At 50.8% G+C, this 25,274-nt stretch overlaps 1 protein-coding gene across 4 annotated transcripts in view; it reads left to right on the top strand.

The window, feature by feature from the left end:
• The window catches only part of DSCAML1 (DS cell adhesion molecule like 1), a 361,955-nt gene that overhangs the window by 235,165 nt on the left and 101,516 nt on the right, over positions 1–25,274 (top strand). For all 4 annotated transcript variants that reach the window (XR_014815394.1, XM_021062901.2, XM_084976244.1 and 1 more), the window contains one exon: positions 23,159–23,305. Coding sequence is in view for 2 of the 4 variants with exons in the window: in XM_021062901.2 (XP_020918560.2) it covers positions 23,159–23,305 (147 nt within the window). In the remaining 2 variants the exon portion in view is untranslated. The remainder of the gene's footprint in view (positions 1–23,158; positions 23,306–25,274) is intronic.

The raw sequence follows: 25,274 nt of genomic DNA, 5'->3' as shown, positions 1-25,274 counted from the left end.
ACTCCGTGCCCTGACATTCGAAGCCCGGCCACAGGTTTCACTGTCCCTGAACACCCCACAGGGACCGAGGGCGACCCCTCTCACCATCTTCCCTCAGGGTCGCGGAGCATTTGCTGTGCGCCCGGCCTTGTGCTTAGTTCTCATGACACACCTCTGAGATGGGTACCATGTTGAACCCTGCCTTTTACTAATGTGGAAACTGGGGCACAGAGGCATTGGGAACGGGTCCTAGGTGGCATTAGTAAGTGACTTGGCCCTGGACTGCAGTTTCCTCTCTCTCCTGCGCGCCACACCTGCCTCCCCCTCCTCCTCCCCCACCCCCGCTCTCCCCCCTCCTTCCCCTCCCCCTCCCCTTCTTCGTTTGTCAGGCACCGGGACTCATGCAAAGGCTCACACTGGCTTCCTGCTGCCACCTCTCCCGGTTCCCGCTGTCCTCTACACTATGCCAGAGAGCTTTTCATGAATCAAAGTTGATCACAGTAGTGGAGCTGACAGGTATGCTGCGCTGATGGTGTACCTGGCTCCTCAGCCCCCAACCTCCACACTCTCTTCTCTGCCAAAGCCCTCGGCAGTCCCACCCTGTGCAGAGGCTACCCGGCAAGTGCTCGACACTCTGGCCCCATCGTGACCAAACTCATCCCCGCCCCCCCACAAACGTTGCTTCCCAGAGGCTCCTGCTCTCTCCTGCCTTACACCTTCACCCCGACACTGGGAGGCAGACACCCCCGCTCTGGGCAGTGTCCTTCAGGCCCCAGCACAATGCTGACCTCCTCTGTAACCGAGTGGTCACTCGGTCGTCTGGGCTCCCCAGCACCTTGGGCCGCTCCTCTCAGGGAGCCCTTTCTGGGTCTGAATCCTCCTCCTCCAACTGTGAGCCCCTGGAAGTCAGGTGAGCCCTGGTCCGCCCATCATTACCCAGCACGTGCCATGTGCCGGACGCCCACACAGCACTGGGGTCCAGACCTGAACAGCTCTCCGCCTTCAAGGAGCTCCCTGTCTGGAGGGGAAAGAACAGGAAAATAGCCACTCTCGAGAGTTGGGCATGGGGCAGTCTGGCAAAGGGTAACTCCCCCCTCCAGGGCAGTGCCCAACCTGGAGGCAGAGCGCCATGGAAGACACCTTTGGGCCAATGAAGGAGGTGACTCAGAAGGAAGGGCTTGCAGAGGGCCTGGCAGGCACAGAGACACAGAGCTTGGCATCTCCAGAGGTACAAGTTTCCATCATGTCGGGGAGGTCTGATCAGAAGGGCTGGAAGCGGCCAAAAGTGATGAGCTTTAGAAACCATCTCTGTTAGGTTGGCATTTGGCTGCATGTAACCAAAAGTCATCAGCAATGGCTTAGCCAAGTTGGAGAGTTGTTGTTCTCTCCTAGCGGAGTCCGGGAACAGGCAGCCCAGGGCTGGCCTGGTTGCTAAGAAACCGGACCCTTCCCTTCCTCATGACTGCGAGACGGCCTCTGTACTTCTGAGCCACATGTCCATCTTTTCAGCAAGAAAAAAGAAGAAAGGGCGAAGGTTAAAATGTTTATGCCGATAGAATCTGCCCTTATGTTATCACTTTTAATTCTGCTCTGGAATACACATAGTGTGAAATTTGCAATCTTAACCATTTTTAAATGCAGTGGCATTAAGTACATTCACACTGCTGTGCACTGTCACCACGATCCATCTCTAGACAGTAAAGTTCAGTTTCATTTTGCAAAACTGAAACCCTGTATGCATCAAATAACAACGTCCCATCTTCCCCCGCCCACCCCCTCAAGCCCCTGGCATTCACCGCGCTAAATTCTGTCTTTATGAAGTTGACTTCTCTAGATACCTTATATAAGTAGAATCAAATAGCATTTGTCCTTTTGTGATGGGCTTATTTCACCTAACAGTGTCCTCAAGTTTTATTTACATTGTAGCATGTGCAAAACTTCTCATCTTTTTAAGGCTGAATAATATTCCATTGTATGTACAGACCACTTTCTGTTTATCCATTCATCTGTTGATGGACACTTGGGTTGCTTTCACTTTTGGGGTTTTATAAATGATGCTGCTGTGAGCATGAGTATACCCATGTCTTCCAGAGTCCCTGCTTTCAATTCTTTGGGGATGTACCCAGCAAGTGGCATTGCGTGGTCGTATGATAATTCTATTTTTAATTTTTTGAGGAGCCCAGCCAAGTGTTTTCCATAGTGGCTGCACTGTGTTGGCACTTCCTCCAGAGGTGCATAAATGTCCAATTTTTCCACACCCTCACCAACAGGGGCTTGGACTTGACTTTGGACTTGACCTCTGACTTTGACCTCTGAAAGATTTTTAGCATCTTTTGTATCTGTGCCTAATTTATCACAACACCAAAGTACATGGTAAGTGTTCCATAAATGTCTATTGAGTGCTCCCCTGACTTCTCTGTCTATCCCCACCCCACATGCCCTTCAGGACCCACAAGAGACCTGAGTCCCCTGGGAAGCCCTCCCTCCCCCATGGCATCGCCCCAGGGTCTTTGCCCTTGTTACTCACCCATAAGACTTTCTCTCTGGCTCTTCATGCTATATCTTTGGGTATTTGTGGAGGAAGGAGAGGAACTCTGACCTGAAGTTTTCTCATTGCTCCTTGGATCTGACTACCCGCCCCCCCGCCACACCCAGATGCCAAGATGCTTGAGGATCAGGACTTTGTCCTTGACCTCACTCTTTCCCCCAGGCTAGCCCGAGAGAATACTGAGTGTGTTGTGGGCTGTTAATAAACAAGGTACTCAGTTTGTGCCAACTGAAGTCCCTTGTGATTAGGGGCTTGGCCATGGAGTGATTGCCTGGCAGCAGAAACGACCCTGGATTTGAAACTAAAGGTTCAAGGCCTTTCTTCCCACTTCTACCTCATTTCCTCCAGCGAGACACTTAGCACCTGTTACCTCAACTTCAAAATGGCCCTAACGATCACTTCTCTGTATGAAATGGTGCACAGATCACAAGGTCCTCTTGCCTGCATTGTCCTTTTTAATCCTGACAAGGACCCTATGGAGTAAGTAGGGCAGGATTTATTTAACCTCTGTTTCCAAGATGAGAAAATGATGGCTCAGAGAGGTTAAGTGATTTGCTCAAAATACCCAGCTGGTAAATGCCAGAAAGCACCCTCTGACTTCCTAGGCCCTGTCATCCCCTCCCTGCCCCATCTCATGGGGGGCGGGGCCAGGGAGGAGACATGAGAGGCTGGCCAGGAAGACGCGGTGCAGACCCACGGTGTTCTTTGCTTGATCGGCGTTTGCCTAAATGGGGATGGTCCTCTTTGACCCTCGGGAGATGGAACGAGAGGGGGATTTGGCCAAAAAGGGGATTGAAAACCAGCTTTGCTCCTGAGCACCCATGGGTTCGGACAACTGGCCGAGCAGAGGAGGTGTTCGCAGTAGCCACCAGAGAACGTTTCTGCCCCTGGCCTCCATCCGAGAAGAGCAGAGGCAGGCACGGGTCTTCCCCCACATGCCTGCCACGCACGCCTACCTACCCAGAACCTGCCATCTCTGTAACCACAGCTCCCGCATCTCTCTCCTTTTTCCTCCAGGGTTAACCCCCCATCACACTCTCCCCCCACCCCCTTTTCCCCCTCTTGCCCCCTCCTCTCAAAAGCATAATGAGTTTGATAAGAAATTGTCTTGTTAACAAGATTAGCCATGGAAATCTCTTGTCCCCTCCCATTCATTCTGTAATGTTCCTGTCTCGTGTCCTGTAATTTTCTGCTGGTATCAGAGGCTCTGGACCACCTCAGGGATATTAATTCCTACTTGTTCTTTGATCGTGTGACTGCTGATAGGCCAGAGCACCCCCCACAGCCGCTGGGCCACCACAAGCCTTGCGAGGAAATTACTCCGAGGCCCTCACTGCTGTCTCCCTCCAGAGTCGGCAGCTTTCTGATTTTCTGCTGCTGTTACCCACCCCCCCAACTCCACCCGCCTCAGCTGCCATTTCTGGGCCATCAAATACCTCCGATTTATGGGCCAGGGAGGCTGAGCTAAGCTGGAGGTTACATGGCAGGAGAATAATAAATGAAGGTCCCCCCGACCTTCATCCACTCCCTTCCTTCCCATCCCTCCCCCAAGCCAGGTCCCTTGGAAGACTAGAGGGGGGGATGCAGAGGTATTTGATGTCTTAGATGAAAGTGTCCACAGAAGACAACCCACCCAACCTCTCTGAGCCACGGTTTTCTCGTCTATACATTGGGGGTGATGATGCTTATCTGGTAAGGCTGTGGTAACGCACAGGACCCTGCCCCCAAAGCTGCACTATTGTCTCTTGACTGCTCCTCTCTGGTCTCTGCATCCCCTCGCTTCCCTGATTAGCAACTGCTTGAATCTGCCCTTTGGAACTCAGGGAATGTCTCGGAGGCTGACGTTTATACCCCAAAGACAAGAAATGGGGGACACAGAAAGTCTTGTGTGTCCAGGAACGCCACACGGCCCTGCTCAGGTTCAGTAGGTGTTCAATTCATGGTATTTTCCTTCTCTGCTCTTTCAAAGACAGGAATTTGGTGAGGATGGGGTATACAGTTCTTGGAATTTACAAAGAAATTCTCATTTCAGATTTGAGTTATAGCCCCACCTCTTCCCATGCACAGATGCCGTCTGACCTGTGTCCTCCCAAATTTCTTTCTCTTGACGTGTTTTTAGGGACTCATGCAGAGGCATCTTTATGGCCCCCTCAACACAAAATATTAATTTAAAAAAGCTGAGCATATAGGCTGAATTCCAAGAAGAGGTAGCAGGGAATGAAAGGAATTGTTTATCCTAAGCTCCTAAGCCATGGTTGAGAGCAGAGCAAAGAGGCATCCTGAGAAAGAGACCAAGTCCAGAATAGTCCTTGACCCAGGGCAAGAGGGTCACACTGGGCAGAACCCAGACTCTGGGTTGGTGAGAAGGGAATTTTCAGAGAGAGGCGGTGATACAGAAGGGCGGTGCCTGGAGGAGGTAACCTACCCAGGCGGTAGGGAGGAAATTGCTGGAGCCGGAATAGGGGAGACCAGAGCTAAATCTAGGTTAATTTGGAAACAGTTTTGTGATCGATTGCACAGAAAGTGCCAAAGAGTGAGAGGTGGGAAATTGCACCTGCCTGGTGAATGAACTCAGAATTCCAAGTGTGTGGGGGAGCTGGTGGCACTCTGGGCAAAGTGAAGAGGCAGCATGGGGCCAAGGTCTCTCTCTCACACACACACACACACACACACACACACACACACACGCACACATAGCAGAGCCCTCGCTGTGTGCCTGGCCCAGGGGAAGCTTTTACCTATGTTTGTCATTTCTTACTTAATGTTTGTACCTCCCTGAAAGATGACTGTTGACCATAGCTCATGTCAATCACAGACCTTGGGCTTCCAGGCCAGGCCTATGGAAATTCCAAGAGAGAATCTGAGGCCTCTGTCCCCATGGCGCTGTGGAATCAGACACTCCAGGTTCAAATCCCAATAATGTTGTTTTCTAGCTGTGTGACTCGGGCAAGTTTCTGTGTCTCTGTGAGCCCGATGGGGCTAGGGGTTCTCTTGTGGTCCAATGAGTTAAGGATCTGGTGTTGTCACCACAGCAGCTTGCCTGGCCTGGGAATTTCCATATGCTGCGGGCGTGGCCAAAAAAACAAATGGGGATCATATTGCCTGCCCTCAGGATTAAATTGAGGCCACCCATGCGAGGGATCTAGCCCTCTGCGTGGCGCATAATGGAAATCCGTCAATCACAGGTTCCTCCCCATCACCCCCCCCCACCCCCGTGCACTGCCAAAGACCACAAGCCACCAATGCATTTTTTTAAATCAATGGTAAAAATTAAGTCTGTGTCAAAAGCCGGGTAAGGGGTACAGCTATTACAAGTTAATGGAGGAAGAGATGAGTGGAGGCTGGGCAGGGGAGGGGAGGCTCCCAGACACGTAGGATGTCCTTTCAAGCCTGAAGGTGCTCAGATTCACAGCAATGTTGGGGGAAAGTGAATGGGCCAGTAGAGTTGGGGCAGAGCACTTGTGTGCTCACATTACTTCAATGAGACAGGCTTGCCTTGAGACCCGATAAGACACAAACATTGATGGGACTGTGAACATTTCTACCTTTCGCCATGAGCTCCCCAGTTGGCATTGCTGATGGGCCATATAGTCCCGCTGATTAGCCTGTAAATAAAAAAGGTAGATGTTCTAAAATAGTAGAATTTCCTCTGCTGTTTGAGCAGCATCAGAGGATTTTTAAGGGTTCTAAGAAGAAGGAGATGAGACTTGAAAGCAATCTAGAACCACCCACACGAGTAGTCAGTCCAAGCTCCTGAGTGGACCGAAGTGGACGGTAAATGGATTCTTCCTTCCTTGGAAGCTGGTAGCTTCGATTCAACTTCCAGGTGCTCTGATTCTTGTGACAACTCCAACTCTGTGTGATTGGAACAATTATTGGCCCAGTTTTAGAGGAGAGGAAACAGAATCAGAGACGTTAGGTAAGTCGTGCAAGATCACACTGATAGAGACAAAATCTGGCTGGCTTCAGAGCCTAAGCACTTACCACAGAGGCAAAAAGCCTTACTCACTCCGTTCATGATTCATTCATCCGTTCATTCAGCAGATACATTTTGAGCCTCACTGAGTGCAGTTGTTGTCCACAAAACTGAGCCCAGAGCAGTGGACAGGCAGGCAGTCCCTGCCCTCCTGGAGGCCATGGTCTCATTCATGAACATGCAGTAGGTCAGGCCTGGGCGGTGCTAAGGACAGGGAGGCAGAGGAGGATGGACCTGCCACCTCCTCTTGGCCCCTGGGGACTCCGACCTCTCAGCCAGGGAGCATTTTCTCTCTGTGGTGTGTGGACCCTGGAGGCGTCTAAACCAGGCAGGCCTCAGGGGTGGGGAGGTGGTGGATGGGAAGACAAGCCTAGAAAGGATGGGGGTGGTCTCCACGGCCATCGCAGGGCCCTTAGGCCACATCAAATGACTTCGAGAGGCCATAGTGCCACGTCCCTTTTAGCCACACCCTCTTCTGGGACCCTGTAAGACCAGCTCTCTCATTCCCTGTCTCCACCCAGCCCATTGTCACCAAGTAGAGATCCCCAAGGAAGGAATAGGATGAAAGAAAGCATGAGCTTTCCGCAGCTCCCTGAGGCCTCGCGATGACCCTGTGAGGTGGGTGGTGTCAGCACACCTTCTAGACAAGGGCCTGGGTTCCTCTCCAGGGCTCATCTCCAGGTCACGCAGCTACTAAGTGGCAGAGCAGCTCTCTGGGCTGCAGATCGGTGCTCTGTTGGTCATGTATGGGCACAGGGGAGTTCAGAAGAGTGGCATGTGCTGTCTTTAAAGGACCTGCATTCTACTGAGGATGCAAGAACGATCCCACGGAACAGACAGGAACAATCCCAGGGTCTAGCCCCGCAGTCGGAGCCAGGAGCTGTCTGCAAAGGGAGACAAGGCCTGCACCAGCTGGACTCTCAAAGAGGGCTTCCAGAAGAAGCAGGGTTTGAGAAGGGCCTCGCTTGGTGCAGGGGAAGTGGGTGGCACTCCCAGTGGGAAGGAACCAATGGAAATGCCTGTGGCAACTCAGTGTCCCAGGAAGTATCACGGCAAAAGCAAGGCTTTGGATTCCAACAGCTCCAGCTTTGTGATTTGGGGCGAATTGCTTTGAACTCTGCGTCTCAGTTACTTCATCTGTTGGAGGGAAGAGCAAACCCCCACCTCAATAAGGCTGCAGCAGGACGAATGAAATAACCTTGGGGACATCCCCGGCACAGTGCCAGGCTCTGTCGCATCCCACTGAGCCTTTACCCCAGAGAGGGGGCTGAGCCACAGTGGTAGCCAGGACCCACCCTGCCCTGCCCTCAACAAGACTCCCTGTCTAGGCACAGTGCCATGTCTTTGTTGACTCAGTAATGCCGTGACAAACAGGGAAGAGGACAGGAGGCAGAAGACTGGGGGGAGGGTCGTGTGGAGGAAGGGGGTGGGAGCTGAGCTCGGAGGAGTGGGTCAGCAGGCTCTTTGGGCAGGAGGTGGGGTAACTGTCCGAGGAGCGGTGAGGCTTGGGGGCAGCAGAAGGAGCTGGGACCCATGAAGCACCCGAGGGAGGCTGGCGAAGCTGGAGTTGGGGCCGGGGCTAGAGAGGGAACTAAGTGGGGCCAGGGGAAGGGTGGCAGGCTTTGGCTGCCCCGTTAAGGATTTTGGACTTTATCCTAAGAAAAATAGGAAGCCACGGATGGTTCAGTGTGATCAGATGTCCATTTCAAGAGGGTCTTGTTGTGGTGAGGGGAGTAAATTAGATGGGACCACAGTAGGTACACCTAGTAGGAAGATCTCTGCTCCCTAGTAGGTCTTTTATGGTACTCCCAGCACGCGCGGGGAGAGTCCACTCACAGAGAGGTCGGGGGAGCAGACCCCTCCACTTCAGAGACACCCAGGGTAAAAAAAAATCCAGGCTGCTCAGTGACCCATGGGGATTTGGGATGTGGGTGGTCCTCCAGGGGGAGGGACAGAAGGGCTGGGGCCACACCTCAAAGATAAGCATGGGAGGGGGCACTCAGTCTCCATCCCCCCTCTCCCTGCAGGTGATGGCCTGGCTATTGGGGTTCTGTCGAAGCAAGGCAGCCTTCCCGAATTGAAATAACAGCTTTTTCTATTACACCATGAGCATCTGACACATGGCACGAGGAGCTATGGAGCCCCCCCCCCCAAGCGGGTACCATAAAAGTGGGGGGGAGGTGGCTCCAGGGGAGGGTTGGAGGCCGCTCCCCGGCTGGGCTCTGCCATGTGTGGCAGGAGGAGAAGGGCAAAGAAAGAGGCTTATTTCAGCATCCTGTTATTATGGCATCTTGTTTTCATAGTTTGTTCAACAAACCTCTCTCCCCTTCCCTCTCCTCCCCTCTCCTCTCTCTTTTTTTCCCATCTTCCTCTCTCAGCAAATCCATTTAAATGCAATTCTATTCTTAAAGCGCCCCTCTCATGCATGTCTAATGAATGTCAGGGAAATGCTATTACAATGGGGCCGAGGAGGATCCGATCGGCAGTGTGTGTACAAGTCATTTGAAAGGAAGCCTGGGAGCGCTCCAGTTTTATTACAGCATAATTAGAAATAAAATCTTGTTGCAATAGGAGAATGAGAGATGTGTGCTAATCCTGTGGTGGAGAAAGATAGAGCTGTATTTAGAGAAAAGGACTCAGGGAGAGAGAGAAAACTAGCCTCTCTCCCTCTGTCCCCCTCCACCAAGGCTCTCCTGCTGGCTCCCCTCCCCAGGATGCTGTCCCCTCACCCAGTGACCCCAGCTTCCTGGGGGCCACTCCAGAGGCAGGGCTGACCCCTTTCTAGATCCCAGCTGCCCACAGAGACCAGTCAGCGGGGTCCTAGGGAATTGAGCTAAGTGCCTCCCTGTAAATCCATACCCTCCTACCAATAAGAAGCCAGTTGTGGGTAGTTGGGAGGTGGTGGGAATGGTTGGCTTGGAGGCTGAGACCCAGTTTGAGTTCTGAGTCTCCCCCTTATGAGAGTTATCCATTCATTTATTCAGTCAGTTATGCTCATTCAACAGCTGTTAACCCACTACCTATATGTGCCCTGCCCTGTGCTGGGTACAAGTCATAACTTATTTAATTCTCATAGGTTTCCAGTTCAGAGAGGTTCAGTGACTTGCTCAGCATCATCCAGCTCGAGAGGGGAATGTTGTTCCAACTCCCCTTCTGACTCAAGCCAGGATTTTTCTGCTCCATCATGCTATCAACTTTCTGGGCCATCCTGAGACCTCAGACACCTGTCCCCCCAGTAACTCTATCTCCCTTTGAGCCCCAAAGGCAGAGATAAAGATGGGGGACCTGGCTGATGCCTCTTATGGGGCACAAATGGCATTGCTCCATAGTTCTATGTCTTTTCCTCTGGCCACCTGTCCTCTCATCTCAGAGGTGGTGGTGCCAGGGGAGGGGCAGAGGCCGCTCTGCCAGGGTCCTAGAGACACCCGCCCAGAGCCTGGTACACCAAACCCCCGCCCATCCTGGCATCAGGCCTTAAAGATGAATATGAGACTGTGGTGTCTTCCCAAGATCCTGGGAGCCCCTGTGCCAGAAAGCAGGTGGCGGGCCTGTCACTTGCCACGTGGAAGTGGTTATCTTGTGACTCCCACCTCTAGCTTGGCTGCCCCTCGAGCTCCAGCTGCCTTCCCCTCACTCTTGCCACTGACCTGGCGTGGTAAAGTTTGCAGTTCTGCATGCGCTGTACAAGCTCAAGTCTCAGAGGTCCCACCTCCCATCCAGCCAGGTTCACCATGACCCACATATGTCTGCTCTGCCCGATTTCAATCCCATGGGGAAAGAGCAGTGGGCACAGAGACAGGAGGCTTCTCCTGCCAGCTCCACTCCAACCCAGGCTGACTGTGTGACCCTCTGTGCCTCAGTCCCCTCGAGTGTCCCATGCAGCTGTGGGTCAGATTGGAGTGTCTGATGGGGAATGTAGACGAGGCCCTGTCTGTGACCAAAGGTGCATTGCTGGCCTGCTTCCCTGCCACTTCATCCCTCCCTCTGTCTAGGGGCCCATGAGGGGCTCGGGATCCATCTCTCCCCACCCCTCACACTCTCACTTTCTGAACCCAACCTCCGTAGTTCACCTGGTGACCCTCAGGGCCAGCTTGTCACTGTCCTCCTCTCATTCCTATCCTATAGTCCTCAGTCCAGTGTCATAGGGAGCACAACCCAACTCCACAGTCTTAGCCCTGGAAGGGTCCTCCGGGGATGGCAGGTCTGGAGGAGGCGTGTGTTCGTTTCCTAGGGCTCCCAGAATAAAATACCAGACAGATGGCTTAAACAACAGAAATTTGATTCTCATAGTTCTGGCTGCTGGAAGTCCACGTCCAAGGTCTGGTTTCTACTGGGTGGTCTCTCCCTGGCTTATAGACTGCCTCCCTCTCACTGTGTCCTCACCGGGTCTCCCCTCTGTCCACAGGCATCCCTGGTGTCTCTTCTTCTTATTATTGGGACACTTGTCTTATTGGACTAGGGCCCCATCTTTATGACCTCATTTTGCATTAATTACCTCTTTATTTTTTTTTATTTTATGGGAACGTATTTGACTTACACAATTGTGGTGATTTCAGGCATATAGCAAAGTAAATCAGTTATAACAGACATAACTCTACCCCTTTTCAGAGTCTTTTCCCATATAAGTCATTACACAGTATTGAGTAAATTTCCCTGTGCTGTATGGGAGGTCCTTGTAACCCACCTATTTGATAGACAACAGTGTGTATATGTCAGTTTCAACCCCTCATTTATCCCTCCCCTCACCACGTTTCCCCTTTGGTAACCTCAAGTTTGGTTCTGAAATCTTCCTTTCTAAGTTCAAGTGTATCATTTTTATTAGATTCTATCTATTAATGATCTCATATGATATTTGTCTTTCTCTGACTGACTTCACTTAGTATGATAACTTCTAGGTCCATCCATGTTGCTGCAAATTAAGCCACCTTAATTACCCTTTAAAGGCTCTGTCCCCCAGTACAGTCCCACTGGGGGCAGGGGGAAAGGCTTTAATATATGAATTTTTAAAAATTTTTTTTGGTCTTTTTAGGGCCGCACCTGCAGCATATGGAGGTTCCCAGGGTAGGGGTCAAATCAGAACCATAGCTGCCGGCCTACACCACAGCCCCAGCAATGCCAGATCTGAGCCACATCTGTGACCTACACCACAGCTCATGGCAACACTGGATCCTTAACCCACTGAGCAAGGCCAAGGATAGAACCTGGGTCCTCATGGATGCTTGTCAGATTCATTTCTGCTGAGCCACGGTGGGAACTCGTAATATATGAATTTGAGGGGACACAAATCAGTCTATTATAGAGAGGCCAGAGCTGGGACTTGAACTCCAGTTCCAGACTCATATGCCACGTGCCTTCACCAGGCTGCAAATCTCTCTCCAGGGTCTTGGGTGGAGGGCTTACAATCTGGGGAATCCAGAGGAGGTGAACAGTGCCTGGGCTTCCCTTGGGCTTTTCAAACCCAGGCTGGCAGGTAGCTCCAGGGCCCTCACCCTCAGCAGAAATAGCAAAGCCCTGAAAGAAGGGTGCTCTGCAGAGCGAGCCTCAAATAGCTCCCTGTAGGCTGCCCTGGTGCTGGGGCCCAGACAGGGCTAATTCCTGCCAGCCCAGAAGTATTGATCACCCCCACCCACCCTGCCCTCGGGGGGAGAGCAGCCCTGCCACTGGCTGAGTTGTCTTATTAGTCTCATGAGCCATCCACAGGCTCCAAGTGGCAGGATGACCACATTGTTTTTATAAATCTCTATTGGCTAGAGCAGTAACTGGTAACCTGTATTGATTACAATTTCTCTTTTGGAATTGGGAGGCCCCTGGGGGCTAAATGATACATCCTGAGGCTACTCCTGGAAACTTTGGGCTGTGACGACTAAGTAGCTCCTCTCTTCCAAGAGAGACTGGATGATTTTTCTGACGCTGGCCAAAGCCTGGTCCCAGCGCTGAACTCCATCCATTCCACCCCGCCTCCCCTCCCCCACTCCACACCTCCCATTGTCTCCGGGGACCTTCCTTATGGGGGCAAAGGAATGGAGGGGCAGAGCAGGACCCCCCCAACCCCCAGCCTCTAGTTTCCCTGCTTCAGGAAGGCATCTGACTCCAGAAGCTGAAAACTGTCTCCACTGCCAGGATGTATTCATTCAACACAATATCTACACAGATAGCTACACCTGCATGTGTGTTATGCACACATGCGCTGTGCTTGGGCACACTTCACATTATGGTAATAACCCCTCCTTACCATGTATAGTGCAGTAAATGTCACAATGCCCTTTCTTGGTCATGATCATATGAACACCACAAAAGAACCACGGAAGCCAGGAAAGCAGAGGTTAATGTCTCTAGTTTGGGGCGGGAGAGCAGAAGCCCAGAAAGATTAAGGGGTTTTTCCTAAATCCACACATTTGGTAAATGGTACATCTCAAATCTCCCGTTTCTGACTCCAAATACGGTGCTCCATACAGCACTCACTGGAGCCAGTGTCACCTGAGCTGCCATTCCCTTCCGTGTCCTGTCTGGTGCCCCCTAAGCTGTGCACAGGTACCCAGCAGTGTGCATGCCAGCAGATGCATGTAGCTCCCTGCCTGTGAGCCCAACTTCCTGCTAACACTTGGCACCCGGGCCGGGCAGTGTCCTTGCTCCCTAAGTCTGAGTCCTCCCAAAACAGGTGACCGCTTGATACCCTCAACCTCTGACTTCACTGCAAACCAGCCCCCCAAGAAACATCCCTCAGCCGTCCTTTCAGTCATAACAATACACTAGTCTCACCTCACCCCTCACACCTTTCTGCTCACCCAGTACTCCTGCCCTCCCTGGTGAGAAGGAAACCTCCTCTAGAGGAAGCATGGGGCCTGGGACTGCCCAGGAGAGGGGAGAAATGCGCCCCCTGGGGAAGGGGGTCACAGAGCCCCTCCAAACTGCAGCACGTGCTGTCCTGGCAGCTGGGTTTGGGGAGAACGGCTCTGGACTTGTGTTCAGGAGACCCAGAGGGGAGTCCCGGCTCTTCCATCCACTGAATGTGTCTCCTCCCGAGACACAGTGACCTCATCAATGAAGCAAGAGGAGCAGCACGCACTTCCTAGGCTGGTGATGGCGCTTAAAAAAGGCAAGTGCCGAGCACAGAGCCTGGCACATGGGCACCCACTGATTCCTGCACCTGGGGGTGTCTTTCCTGCTATGTTTGTAAAACAACTGAAGACACTTTACCAGCTAAGTCTGGATCCCTCTCCCAACCCAAGGCAGGGTCACCACGGGAGAGGGGACGCTCACAGCTGCAGGTCCCTTGGACCCAGGCCTCCTTCCTCCAAGGCCCCAGCTCTGGAAACCTCTAAGACCCACGGGGCTGAACTCGCCCTGAGGCAGGCAGAGACAGAACCACTCAGGGCAGCTCTGTTCTTGAACTTCCCTGTCCGCCTTGGAGCAAGATGTCTCGCTACCACCCCCAGAGTGTTGTGTTGCCTCTGATCTGAGACCTGGGACTCCCATGTGGTTCCAACCTGGAACCCGCGACTCTGCTGTTGGTGGTTTCCAGGTCACCTGAGGAGGAGGGAGGGCTTGGTCAGGGAGGGACAATGGGAGGCAGGCCTCAGGCAGGCCAGAGGGGGAGAATCCACATCCCTCCTTCTCCCTGTGTCTCTGAGTGTTTGATGAGCTCCTGGGAAGCGTGAGGTCACCCCTGCAGGGGGCCTCTCCCTGAAGAGGAGTCAGCGGGAGTAGACAGTGTAGGCTCCAGGTTGCCCCGAGCATGTCACCGTCTATTTACTTCCCTTTTGCTACTGCCAAACCATCAGGCTGGTTTTAATGTCCCAGCCTGGCCGCTGCTGAGCTGGGAAACCAAGACAAGGATCAAAGTGGCCCAAACCATTGCAGTGAGGCAGCGGAGGGTGAGAGGGGGAAGAGACCCCAGGATGCAGGGGACTTCAGGACAGGACTCCAGGCCGGAGGTCCGGCTGTCTCAGCCCGTTGGAAGTGCCTCCTCTCCTGCCAGGATTCATTCCATCAACACAGGTTCACTGAGCATCTGCTGTGGGCCAGCCACATTCTGGAACTGGGATACTAAAATAACTCCTTGCTCTCAACGAGAAATACCCCATGCTGTGAAGACAAGAAGGCGGGGCAAGGAATTGGGCAGGGACATGGACCCCCAGGCTGATTTTGATAGAGGGTCTGGCAAGGTCTGTCCAAGGAGCTGGCATGTGAGCAGAGATCTGAACGGGGCCAGGGTGAGTCAAGGAAAGAGTATTTCAGGCACAGAAGGAATAGCCAAAGCAAAGGCCCTGGGGTAGAAATGAGCAATGCACACTCATTTTAAACACATTACAGTAGATGATCTTCATGGAGTCTTGCTGCTTTACCTTCCTGAAGCCATGAATTTATAAATCAGGAGGGAGGGGAACTTAAAGATGATCACTCCCCCCCCCACACACTTAATACTTAGATCTTCTATGCAATATCTCAGCCAAGTGCTTCTTCAGCCTCTACTGAAATACCTCTGATGATAGGAAACTCACTCAAAGACACTCATTCCAATTCCTTAGAATCTTGACTTTTGAATTTTTTTAATTTTAATTGTGGTAAAATACATATAACATAAACCTTACCGTCTTAACCATTTATAGTGTTAAGCTCAGTAGTATTTCAGCTCAGTTTTTTGTTTGTTTTGTTTTGTTTTTGTCCTTTTGCCTTTTCTAGGGCCGCACCCATGGCATATGGAGGTTCCCAGGCTAGGGGTCGAATCGGAGCTGTAGCCACCCGCCTACGGCAGAGCCACAACAACGCGGGATCCGAGCCGCGTCTGTGACTCATACCACAGCTCACAGTAACGCCGGATCCTTAACCCACTGAGGGAGACCAGGGATCGAATCCGCAACCTCATGGTTCCTGGTCGGATTCGTTAACCACTGAGCCACAACGAGAAGTCCTCAGCTCAGTTTTAAGTTCAGTCATGTTTAAATTAAATGTCATCGTTCAAAACTGAACCTGTCAACTCATTAAACCCCAACTCCCCATTCCATCCTCCCTCTAGGCCCTGGCAACCATCATTCTAATTTTGTTTCTAATAACTGCACAATTCTAGGCACCTCTTATAAGTGGAATCACACTATATTTTTCCTTTTGTATCTTACTTTTTTCACTTAGCATAATGTCCTTAAGATTCATCTGTGTTGCAGCATGTGACAGAATTTCCTTCCTTTTAAGGCTAAGTAATATTCCATTATGTATGTATATACCACATTTTCTTTATCCACTCATCCATCAATAATGCTGCTATGAACATGGGTGAATAGCTATCTTTTTGAGACCCTGTTTTCAATCCTCTTGGGAATGAACTTGGAAGTGGAATTGCTGGATCATATGGTAATTCTATTTTTAATTTTTTTAAGGAACTGCCATACCATTTAATCTTGACTTTTGAATATTCAAAAATAGTTATTTCTAAAAGTCTCATTGACTATAATAGAAATAGTGATTAGCAGTGGCAAGAGGTTTGCCAGATGTAGAAGCACTCGGAAACGGGAGTGGGTTAATCTGGGGAGGCTTCCTGGAGGAGGTAAACTTAGAGCTGAGATCTGACTTTTCTGAGCTGCAGTTCCCTCATGAGGGAAATGGGGCTTAAACTACCTTCGAGTTTTGGGAAGTTCCTTTCATTCATTCATTTATTCTTTCATTCATTCATTCTAGAAATATTTATCAAGTGTCTATTTTGTGACTGGCACTGCTTTCACACTGAGTGAGAGGGGAAACCATTGAAGGGTTTTGAGCAAAGGAGCCCCATGACCTGACTTAGGTTTTTCAGCATCACTCTGGCTGCCTGTTGGGAGCAGTTGGCGGAGGGGTGGGGACCCGGAGCAGGGAGACCAGTTAGGAAGCTGCTGTCCTTGCTTCGTTCAGTAAGTCCCTTCCCTTGCTCTAGAGGTTGGAGCTGGATTTTTTCAGTTCACACCTTCCAGCAAACCCTCACTCCCCCCTCCTCTGCCCAGCACCCTCTCCCCCACCCTCACGCCTCCCCGAGATCAGGAAGAGGGTGTCACCTTTGTGAAAGACCCATTGTCTCTTCCAGTCTCTGGGGCATGCCAGGGACCACGAGGTTTCTGCCCATTACCTCTCTGTGGCTCCTGTAGCTCTGGGGAGTCTCCAAGTCCCAGCTCCCCGACCTCTTAGAAAAACAGAAAAGATGCTGTCGGCTCACTTAGCACCTGGGTAAGACCTCTGAATTGCCAAGGAGGACCTCCTTTATTTCCAAGCTCCTGAGAGGAAGGGGGAGACTTTGCAGGAAGCCTGACCACAGGAAGGGATGGAGAGCCCCCCCGAATGGCCCCCCCAGCCCTCCACCTCCCCGAGCTGGAGCCACTTGTGCTGAGATTTAACAAGTACCACCCACGTGCTGGAGACTTTCCCATGCGCTATCTCATCTTTCATCAAATCCTCCCAATGACTCTGGGACCTAAGTCCTATTTCTTGTCTCCATTTTCTTGAAGGAGAAATGGGACTCACAGGAATCTGATCACAGAGACATCCATTGTCAGAGTGAAAGGGCCCTACAAGTGCATCTAATGCAGGGGTTCTTCTCCCTGGCTTCCTATTAGAGCACCCCAAAACTTCTTTGAAATACTGACTTCCAGGCCACCCCACACACACACACGAGAGTTTAATTTTAAAAGCTCCTCAGATGATGCTAATATACAAACACAGTTAAAAAGCACAGACCTACTCCTGGAGTTCCCGTCGTGGCTCAGAGGAAACAAATCTGACAAGCATCCATGAGGATGCAGGTTCAATCCCTGGCCTCACTCAGTGGGTTAAGGATCCAGTGTTGATGTGAGCTGTGGTGTAGGTTGCAGATGCAGCTCAGATCCAACATTGCTGTGGCTGTGGTGTAGGCCAGCAGCTGAGCTCTGATTGAACCCCTAGCCTGGGAACCTCCATATGCCACAGGTGCAGCTCTAAAAACACACAAACTCACACACACACACACACCTACTCCACCCCTTCCCTTTCTGTGTGGGTGGGAAAACTGAGGGCCTGAGAGAGAGGACTTGACTTCTTCAGGTCACCTGGTATCAATTTCCCCGGGCCGCATTAACAAATGACCACAAACCAGGAGTTCTCTTGTGGCTCAGTGGGTTAAGGACCCAGCATTGTCACTGCATTGGCTCAGGTCACTGCTGTGGCTCAGGGTTTGATCCCTGGCCCAGGAAGTTCCGAATGCAGATGCAGCCAAAAAGAAAAAAGTCAAGGTGTGGGGAGGGTGTGCCCCCTCTGCTCTAGGGGAGGAATCCTTCCTCGCCCCTTGCTCAGCTTCTGGGGTTGCTGGCAGTTCTTGGCTTTTCTTTGCTTGTAGATGCATCGCTCCCATCTCTGCCTCCGTCTTCACACAGCATCTCCCATGTGTGCCTGCCTGTGTCCGCATTCTCCCTCTTCTTATACATAAGGACACCAGTCATTGTAGGTGTAGGGTCTACCTTAATCCAGTTTGACCTCATTTTAACTTGATTCTATTTGCATTTCCAAGCTCTGAGTGGACATTAATTTGGGGGGGGGGCACTATTCAACCGAGTATATACCCTATCATCCATGGCAGAGCAGGGCTCTGCCTCAGTCTCCTCGGTCCTAGTTCTGGGCTTGCTCCCCAGTGCTGGGTGGCTTGACCCCTCTTTATCCTCCTCTTCTCACTATGGCTTCTATTGACTCCACCCCATCCTTGACCAGCCCCCAGTACCAAAGCTCAAAGCTTTCCTTTGGAGAGCTGGAAGGACACTGTCTTCTAACTGTGGAATCCCAGAGAGTGGGAACCAAGTTCAAGACTTCTCCATGGAGTCAGCTCAGTACCTAGGGATGCTCCATAAAGACTTGATACAAGAAGCCAAACTGAATTCACTGGATGAATGCTCCTTCAAGAGGAAGTGAGGAACCCACTGACAGAAGCAATCAAGCAGAGGCTGGCTGTGGAGCTTCGGAGGAGCATAGGGAATAGACTTACAGTCCTATGTGTGTGGGTGGGTCATTTACCCTCTCTGTGCTTTGGTATAACATCAGTAACAATTATATCCATTTCAAAGGGGTGTGGGAATTAAATGAGATAATATGCCCTGGGTCCAACATCTAATAGGTGCTGAATAAATACTTAGCTTTCAAAAAAGGAGAAGCAGAGTTCCCGTCGTGGCTCAGTGGTTAATGAATCCGACTAGAAACCATGAGGTTGCCGGTTCAATCCCTGGCCTCCCTCAGTAGGTTAAGAATCCGGAGTGGCTGTGAGCTGTGGGTAGATCACAGACTCGGCTCGGATCCTGCATTGCTGTGGCTGTGGCATAGGCTGGTGGCTACAGCTCTGATTAGACCCCTAGCCTGAGAACCTCCATATGCCACGGGTGCGGCCCTAGAAAAGATAAATAAATAAATAAATAAATAAATAAATAAATCATAAAAAATAAAAATGAAAAATGAAAAAAGGAGAAGCCTCCTCCAGATCACCAGGAAAAAGGATAGTGAAGCAGGCTGGAGTATTCCAATAATAATCAAAAGAAAAGGATTCATTAACCATGCACAGCACTTCCTGGTCATAGGCATGGTCTATTGCAGACTTTGCGATGTAACAGCCAAGTGGTGCCACTGGCAGAGTCCGCATTTAAACACAGTTCCACGTCTTAATTCTAGAGCCTAAGGGAAAGTGACCCTCCAGTATATTCCCATGGGGATGTTACTGGCGTTTGGGGTAGACCAGTTGTTATTGTAACCTGACCACTGAATTCCATTAGCACCCCAGTTATGACCCCAGACACACACATCCCAGTGGCCTCTGGACGGAGGCTGGACGTGGTGGTCCTGGCTGCCACTCCGTTCTTCCTCCCGCTGGACCCAGCCTGCCCCAAGGAGTAGGAGCCAAGATGGGGGCTAGTGACTCCTCTACCCAATCAGAGGACAGCTGCTCCCATGTGAGCTGCAGAGTATGGGCTTCCAGATTGCCAGGGCACCCCGCTGGAGCCAGCCGTGGAGGCCAGCCGTGTGCTTGGAGCCCTGGCCCCCCTGATCCCCCCACCAGCTGGCTGCGCCTCGTCCCCTGGCTACGCTGTATGCCTCTCACTCCACAGGCCCCCTTCTCCTTCCTTCCCCAGCGGGGCCCATCATCTGATTCTCATCAAACATGCAGAACTGATGTTGCACAAGTCCCCCCCAGTGGGGATTAACATAATACCCCTGATTTCTCCTTCCCCTCTTGCTTGCTGTGCGTCCCCCTGGCTGTGGCCTGCCTTTGTTTCAGGAGGAGCGATACACTGTATCTGGAAATGTTACTGCAATTAAATATGCACAAGAAGGGGGGAAGGGAGGGGGAAAATGAGGACAATGAAGGATGTGAAACATCAGATGCAGCAGCTGCTTGTTGCCATAGAAACCCCAGTTCCCCACCACCACCACCACCACCGCAGCACCCCTCCCCAGCTTAAAATTCCTCAGGGCCAAGCGTACTGTTGTCGTCCTCGTTCTGGGGATAACAGGGTCCTAGCTGTCCAGGCTGGAGCACCTGTGGGCTGCTGGGGTTGATTTTAGGGTCTTTCCCTCTTTTTCCTTATCCCACCTCCACCCCCAACCCGGGTCCTTCTGATTGGCAGCCACACCCTCCAGTAGTTCTGCATTCCAGTCCCAGTTTCATAGTAAATTACAGGAGAGCTTCCGCATTTGACTTTGGGATGTCACAACATGGAGACAAAACGGCACATGCAGTGTCTGGTGGGGGAGCCTGGCTTTCTTCTTGCTTCCTGCAGGTCTTCTGACTGCAGGGCCTGGCTCCCTCCTGCTTCCTTTTCGTCTTTTAGCCACAGTACCGAGTGGCGGTCTGTGGGGTGTGGTCCTCGTGTTGGAGGGGGCAGAGCAGGGATCTACAAGCTCCAGGAGGGCTGCCAGCTGGCCTAGGGTTCATCTAGGGAGAACCCAACAAGATGCCAGTCGGTGGGGATCCATGTGTCCAAGGGCGGAGGGAAGGAACGTGGCCAAGCGGCATCTCTCAGACACAAGACATGGGCCTTTAGTTGTGGGCAGAGTAGGAAGCAGTAGTATAATGGGGCTGCCTCCCCACCTCCATGCCACCCTCCCCCTCCCCCTCCTCCTCCTCCCTGCAAAAGGTTAATGCAGCTTAGGCTGGAGGTTGGTAACCTGGCTCTACTCTGTCCTGGTCAAATACGCTGACTGTCAGCTTCCCACCACTTGGCAAAGGGTGTGGCACCCAGTAGGTCTAGTCCTGAACACAGACATGAGGGAGGGAGAGAGGGAGGGAAAATTCAGAGATTTGTAGATAAACCAAGGTTTATTAAGAAGCCAGAGGGAGTTCCTATTGTGGCTCAGCAGTAACAAACCCAACTAGTATCCATGAGGACATGGGTTCGATCCCCAGCCTCACTCAGTGAGTTAAGGATCCAACGTTGAGATGAGCTGCAGTGTAGGTAGGTCACAGATGAGGCTTGGATCTGGTGTTGCTGTGGCTGTGGTGTAGGCCAGTGCTACAGCTCCAATTCGACCCCTAGCCTGGGAACTTCCATCTGCCGTGGGCGCGGCCCCAAAAAGGAAAAAAAAAAAGAAGAAGAAGCAGCAGCAAGAGATCAACAACACTGATGAAGTTATTTGAAACCATACTAAATAACTATTTTAAAAAATAAACTCCTAAGACTACTTAGCCTGATGAAAGATCAAAGGGCATCATAGCTGCCTTCCAGTTTGTGAGGCAGTCTATCAGGGACACAGGTTTCAGCTGGTTCTCTAGGGGTCCAATGAATAGAAACCAGGACCCATGGAGACCAGTTGTGACCAAGGAAGGTCTTTCTCAAAGTCAGAATTATCAACTCAGGAATGGGTCACTGAAGTAGTGAGTAGTGAATTCCCTAGCCCTGGAAGTAATCAAATGAAGGCTGGAGAAGCTTTGCCAAAGGTCCAGCTGTGGAGGGGGCAGGTCCAGCACACTCAGCTTTTCAAACAAGCAGGCATTATTGGAAAGCATCCTTTGGTGAGTCCCCGTCTGCAGGTGCTGAGATCTTGGACTTGTGCTTTGAAGGATTGGGCACCACAGAATATTCCTAATAGGAGAATGAGCCAGCATCAGAGCTCTTGTCAGCAGTGGAGAGGGCTCAGCTCAGCCCCTCAGGCGTGGGAAATCAGACTCAAAATAATAGGATTTGAAAGGGCTGGGGCTGCCCAAAATATTTCCCTGTGGAAGCCTGAGCGTCCAGTGTTAGCAGGTCCTTCCTACGAGGTCAGCCTCGCCCTCTCCCCTACAGTTTTCTTGTAAGTCATGATCACTGTCCAGACTCTGAGATGGCAGCCTGGGATCTTCTGTGCCTACGTGGGAAAGCTGGCGCACCCCTAGAGAACAGCAGAGGAACCCAAGGCTAGCTTCTCAGTCTTGGTCTGGCTGGGTCTTAGACAAGAGGCTGTGAGCTTAGAGAGTCCCAAAGCCAAATGCAAGCCCCTCCCCAGCTCTCCAGTCCACATTCTCCTCTTTTAAAATCAGCCCTGACTAGCTCAAGTTCAGGGTTTGCCTTAAGACCCTGGACAAGAAAATCCACTCTACCTTGGAGTCGAGTCTTAGCCTATAATCAGCCCAGTGGGTGTGCTACCCTGTCCTTTCCGCTCCTCTGCCAAACCACGGCAGTGAGGCTGTGGAGGGGGGCGGGAAAATAAAGCACATTGCTGGCACCTGTGCCTCGCAGGAAATGCTATCAAGAACTATATGATGGGAATTCCCACTGTGGCTCAGTGGGTTTAGGGCCCAGTATTGTCTCTTTGAAGATGTAGGTTCGATCCCTGGCCTTGCTCAGTGGGTTAAGGATTCTATGCTGCTGTGGCTGTGGCATAGGCCACAGATGCGGCTCCAGTTCGACTCCTGGCCTGGGAACTTCCATTTGCCACAGATGCAGCCCTAAAAAGAAAAAAAAAAAACTGTATGATGAATTAGTACCGTAAACCCACATCTCCACACCCCCACTCCTAGTATAGCTTAGCCTCAATAATTGTTTCTTGGGTGAATAAATGATTGAGAGAAAATAATTTAGGCTTGTGTTTGGCTCAGTGCAAAGGGAGAGATGGAAACGAGAAGGCCTGAGTTCTGATCCACCTACTGACTATGATTTTAAAATGGAGATAACATCTCAAACAGTTGTAAGAATCAACAAGCAATAAATGTTAAAGCTTTTCAAGCTCTTGCAAAAAGATAGGAAAGACGAGGACTAATATTCACTAAGTGAGCGCTTGCTAGGTTCCAGGTGCTTTATTATTTTTTTCGTCATTACATACACTCTATGAAGTATTATTTATACTTTGTTGCACAGAGAAGGCTCAGAGAGGTTAAGTGACTTCCCCAAGGTCACACAGCTAATCCATGGAAGAGGTAGATTGGAACCCACATCTCTTCTGATTCTAAAGCCCAACATCTTCCTTTAAAACTTGAAGCATCTTCACTTAAAGGAATAGTTACCCTGATTTCTATTTGTTTGCGTGTAGAAAATCCTCATCTATTGGAGACACTCCCCTGCCCTCTTCACCTCCCTTGTTTTTCCCATCACCTCCCCTCCCCAGGGCAACAGCCCTGGCCTGAGAGAAGGCCAGCTGCAGGCCCCAGTTGCTTCTGGTGGTGTGCCTAGCCAGAGGAATAATTAACTGTGTCCCTCTTGTGTCTCCAGAAAACAGGTTTTTTATTACTTACCACGGCGGGCTGTACATCTCTGACGTGCAGAAGGAGGACGCCCTCTCCACCTACCGCTGCATCACCAAGCACAAGTACAGCGGGGAGACCCGGCAGAGCAATGGGGCCCGCCTCTCTGTGACAGGTAGGTGAGAGGTCTGGGGAGGGGGCGCACCAGCCCACCCCTAGGACTGGGGGGATGTGTGAACACCTCGGATCAGGGAGTCTGCTGTGTACTCAGGGGACTCAGAGAAGGAGATTAAAGAACTTGGGTTCAGAAACCACTGAGACAGAGCTTATCTGATTTAGTTTTGGGGGTCCTTCATATAAGGACTGGACAGTTAAAGACTTTTCAGAAGTCTGTACCTGAGGAAACTTGACTCCCCTGAAGAACTGATATCTTACTGTTTATCAAATAACGAGGGTTATGGACTCATCCTCTTTTTTCCCTTTTTGCCTTTGCCACCAGGAAACTCATAGATAAAATCTGCTACTCATAGTAATGATTCAATTTGATTAGGGAGATTTTTTTTTAATTTCCTCATGTCTCTAAGTATTTTTTAAAATTCTATTTTTTTGTATTTTTTTAAGATTCTATTTTATCTATTTATGAATATATGTATATCTTTTGTTATAGCCTACCTTACAACATTTGAAAGTAGGTAAACAAAAGGTAAGAAAACCCTCTAAATTCCATAAAGGATTTTATTCTGGAGTGATTATATCTCCTTACGGAAGGATGGAAGCTGGTATTAACTGAATCCCCCTGTGTGCCAGAAATTTCAGTCTCTTAGGTACCATAATAGCTTGGTAAGATGTGTGCTGTTCTTGCTATTTCTACAAAAAACCAGATCTTAGAGAAGCCAAGCACCTTGCCTCAACTGTTTAACCAGTAGGAGGCACAGCCAGAATTGACACTCTAAGCCCCGGACCCCAGCTTCCCCCAGCCACAGACCCCCATGGAAGGGACTAATCGAACCCCACGCACAGACCCCAGTCCCAGGAGCAAGAAAGGCACTTCATGCTCCTCAGGGAGGGCTTTCTGGAAGAGCGCTTTCCAAACTCCTGACGGCGATGCGCAGACAGTATAACCTATGCAATGCACGCTGGTATTTCCCACCACGTGTATTGCAATGCACTCTGATATTTTCTATTCTGTTCTATCCCATTTCAATTTAACTAAATGTGGGTCACCACTCACCAAATGGATTTCATAACTTCCTAACCGTTTGTGACCTGCAATTTGAAAATCTCTGCTCTGGAAGAGGTGGGATGGGCATGGCTTTTGGAAGAAAGATGAAGTGATAGTCAGAACACCTGTGTTTGGGGACTAGGCTCCCCCACCACATCTCAGGGTCTCTGAGAAGGGAACCGGATGGGGTGACCACTCAGATTCTATCTGCGTCTGACATTCTGTGGTTTGGTGAGGACTTCTTGGACCAGCAGGTGACTCTATCCAGGAACCCCTCTTATTTGCCTGGTGCATTTGAAGGCAAGACCAGAAGAACAGAAACCAGGAGAGCAAGATCAGGCTCTCTGATTCCCCCTTGTATCTCCAGGGCCTGGCACATATTAGGTGCGAGGTAAATATTTGTGGAATTAACCAATGCCGAGGGAAGCTGCACTGTTGTGAGGGGAGGAGGTGGGGCTGCACTGTGTGGCCCCATCTTTGTGGCTAGACTTGGCAATGTGGTAGCCCGGTTTCCAAATGTGTCAGTGGTTCCCTTCCAAATTATAGGCACTTGTTTGTATGGTGTTTTGCATCTTATTTGCATGCCTCTCATACAGCTTGGAAAAGGCATGGAACCACCACCACCCCTCCTGAAGATCTGCTCCTTTCCCCTGCGTGACTAGTTAGTGCTTTCATCCTTATCTTATCTCAGCTTTTGGAGGGAATAGGCAGGAGTCACTAAAAAAAGACACCTTCTTCTTTTTGGGGGGTGGGGGCAATGCCCACGGTGTGCAGAAATTCCAGAGCCAGGGATTGAGCCCATGCCACAATAGTGACAATCCTAGATTCTCAACCTGCTGAGCCACCCGGGAACTCCTCAAAAAAGACACTCTTTAAACTAGAGGCTATGCCAGCTCTTCTCCTTCTGCTCTCATGGCCCCCC

Source organism: Sus scrofa, chromosome 9 (genome assembly GCF_054392235.1).
Source record: "Sus scrofa isolate SSC_HxYL_T2T_F1_AM1 chromosome 9, Sscrofa_HxYL_maternal_Yorkshire_Landrace_v2.0, whole genome shotgun sequence".
NCBI classification, from domain to species: domain Eukaryota; kingdom Metazoa; phylum Chordata; class Mammalia; order Artiodactyla; family Suidae; genus Sus; species Sus scrofa.
The sequence above is the reverse complement of the archived record's forward strand: the minus strand, read 5'-3'. Positions and strand labels throughout refer to the sequence as shown.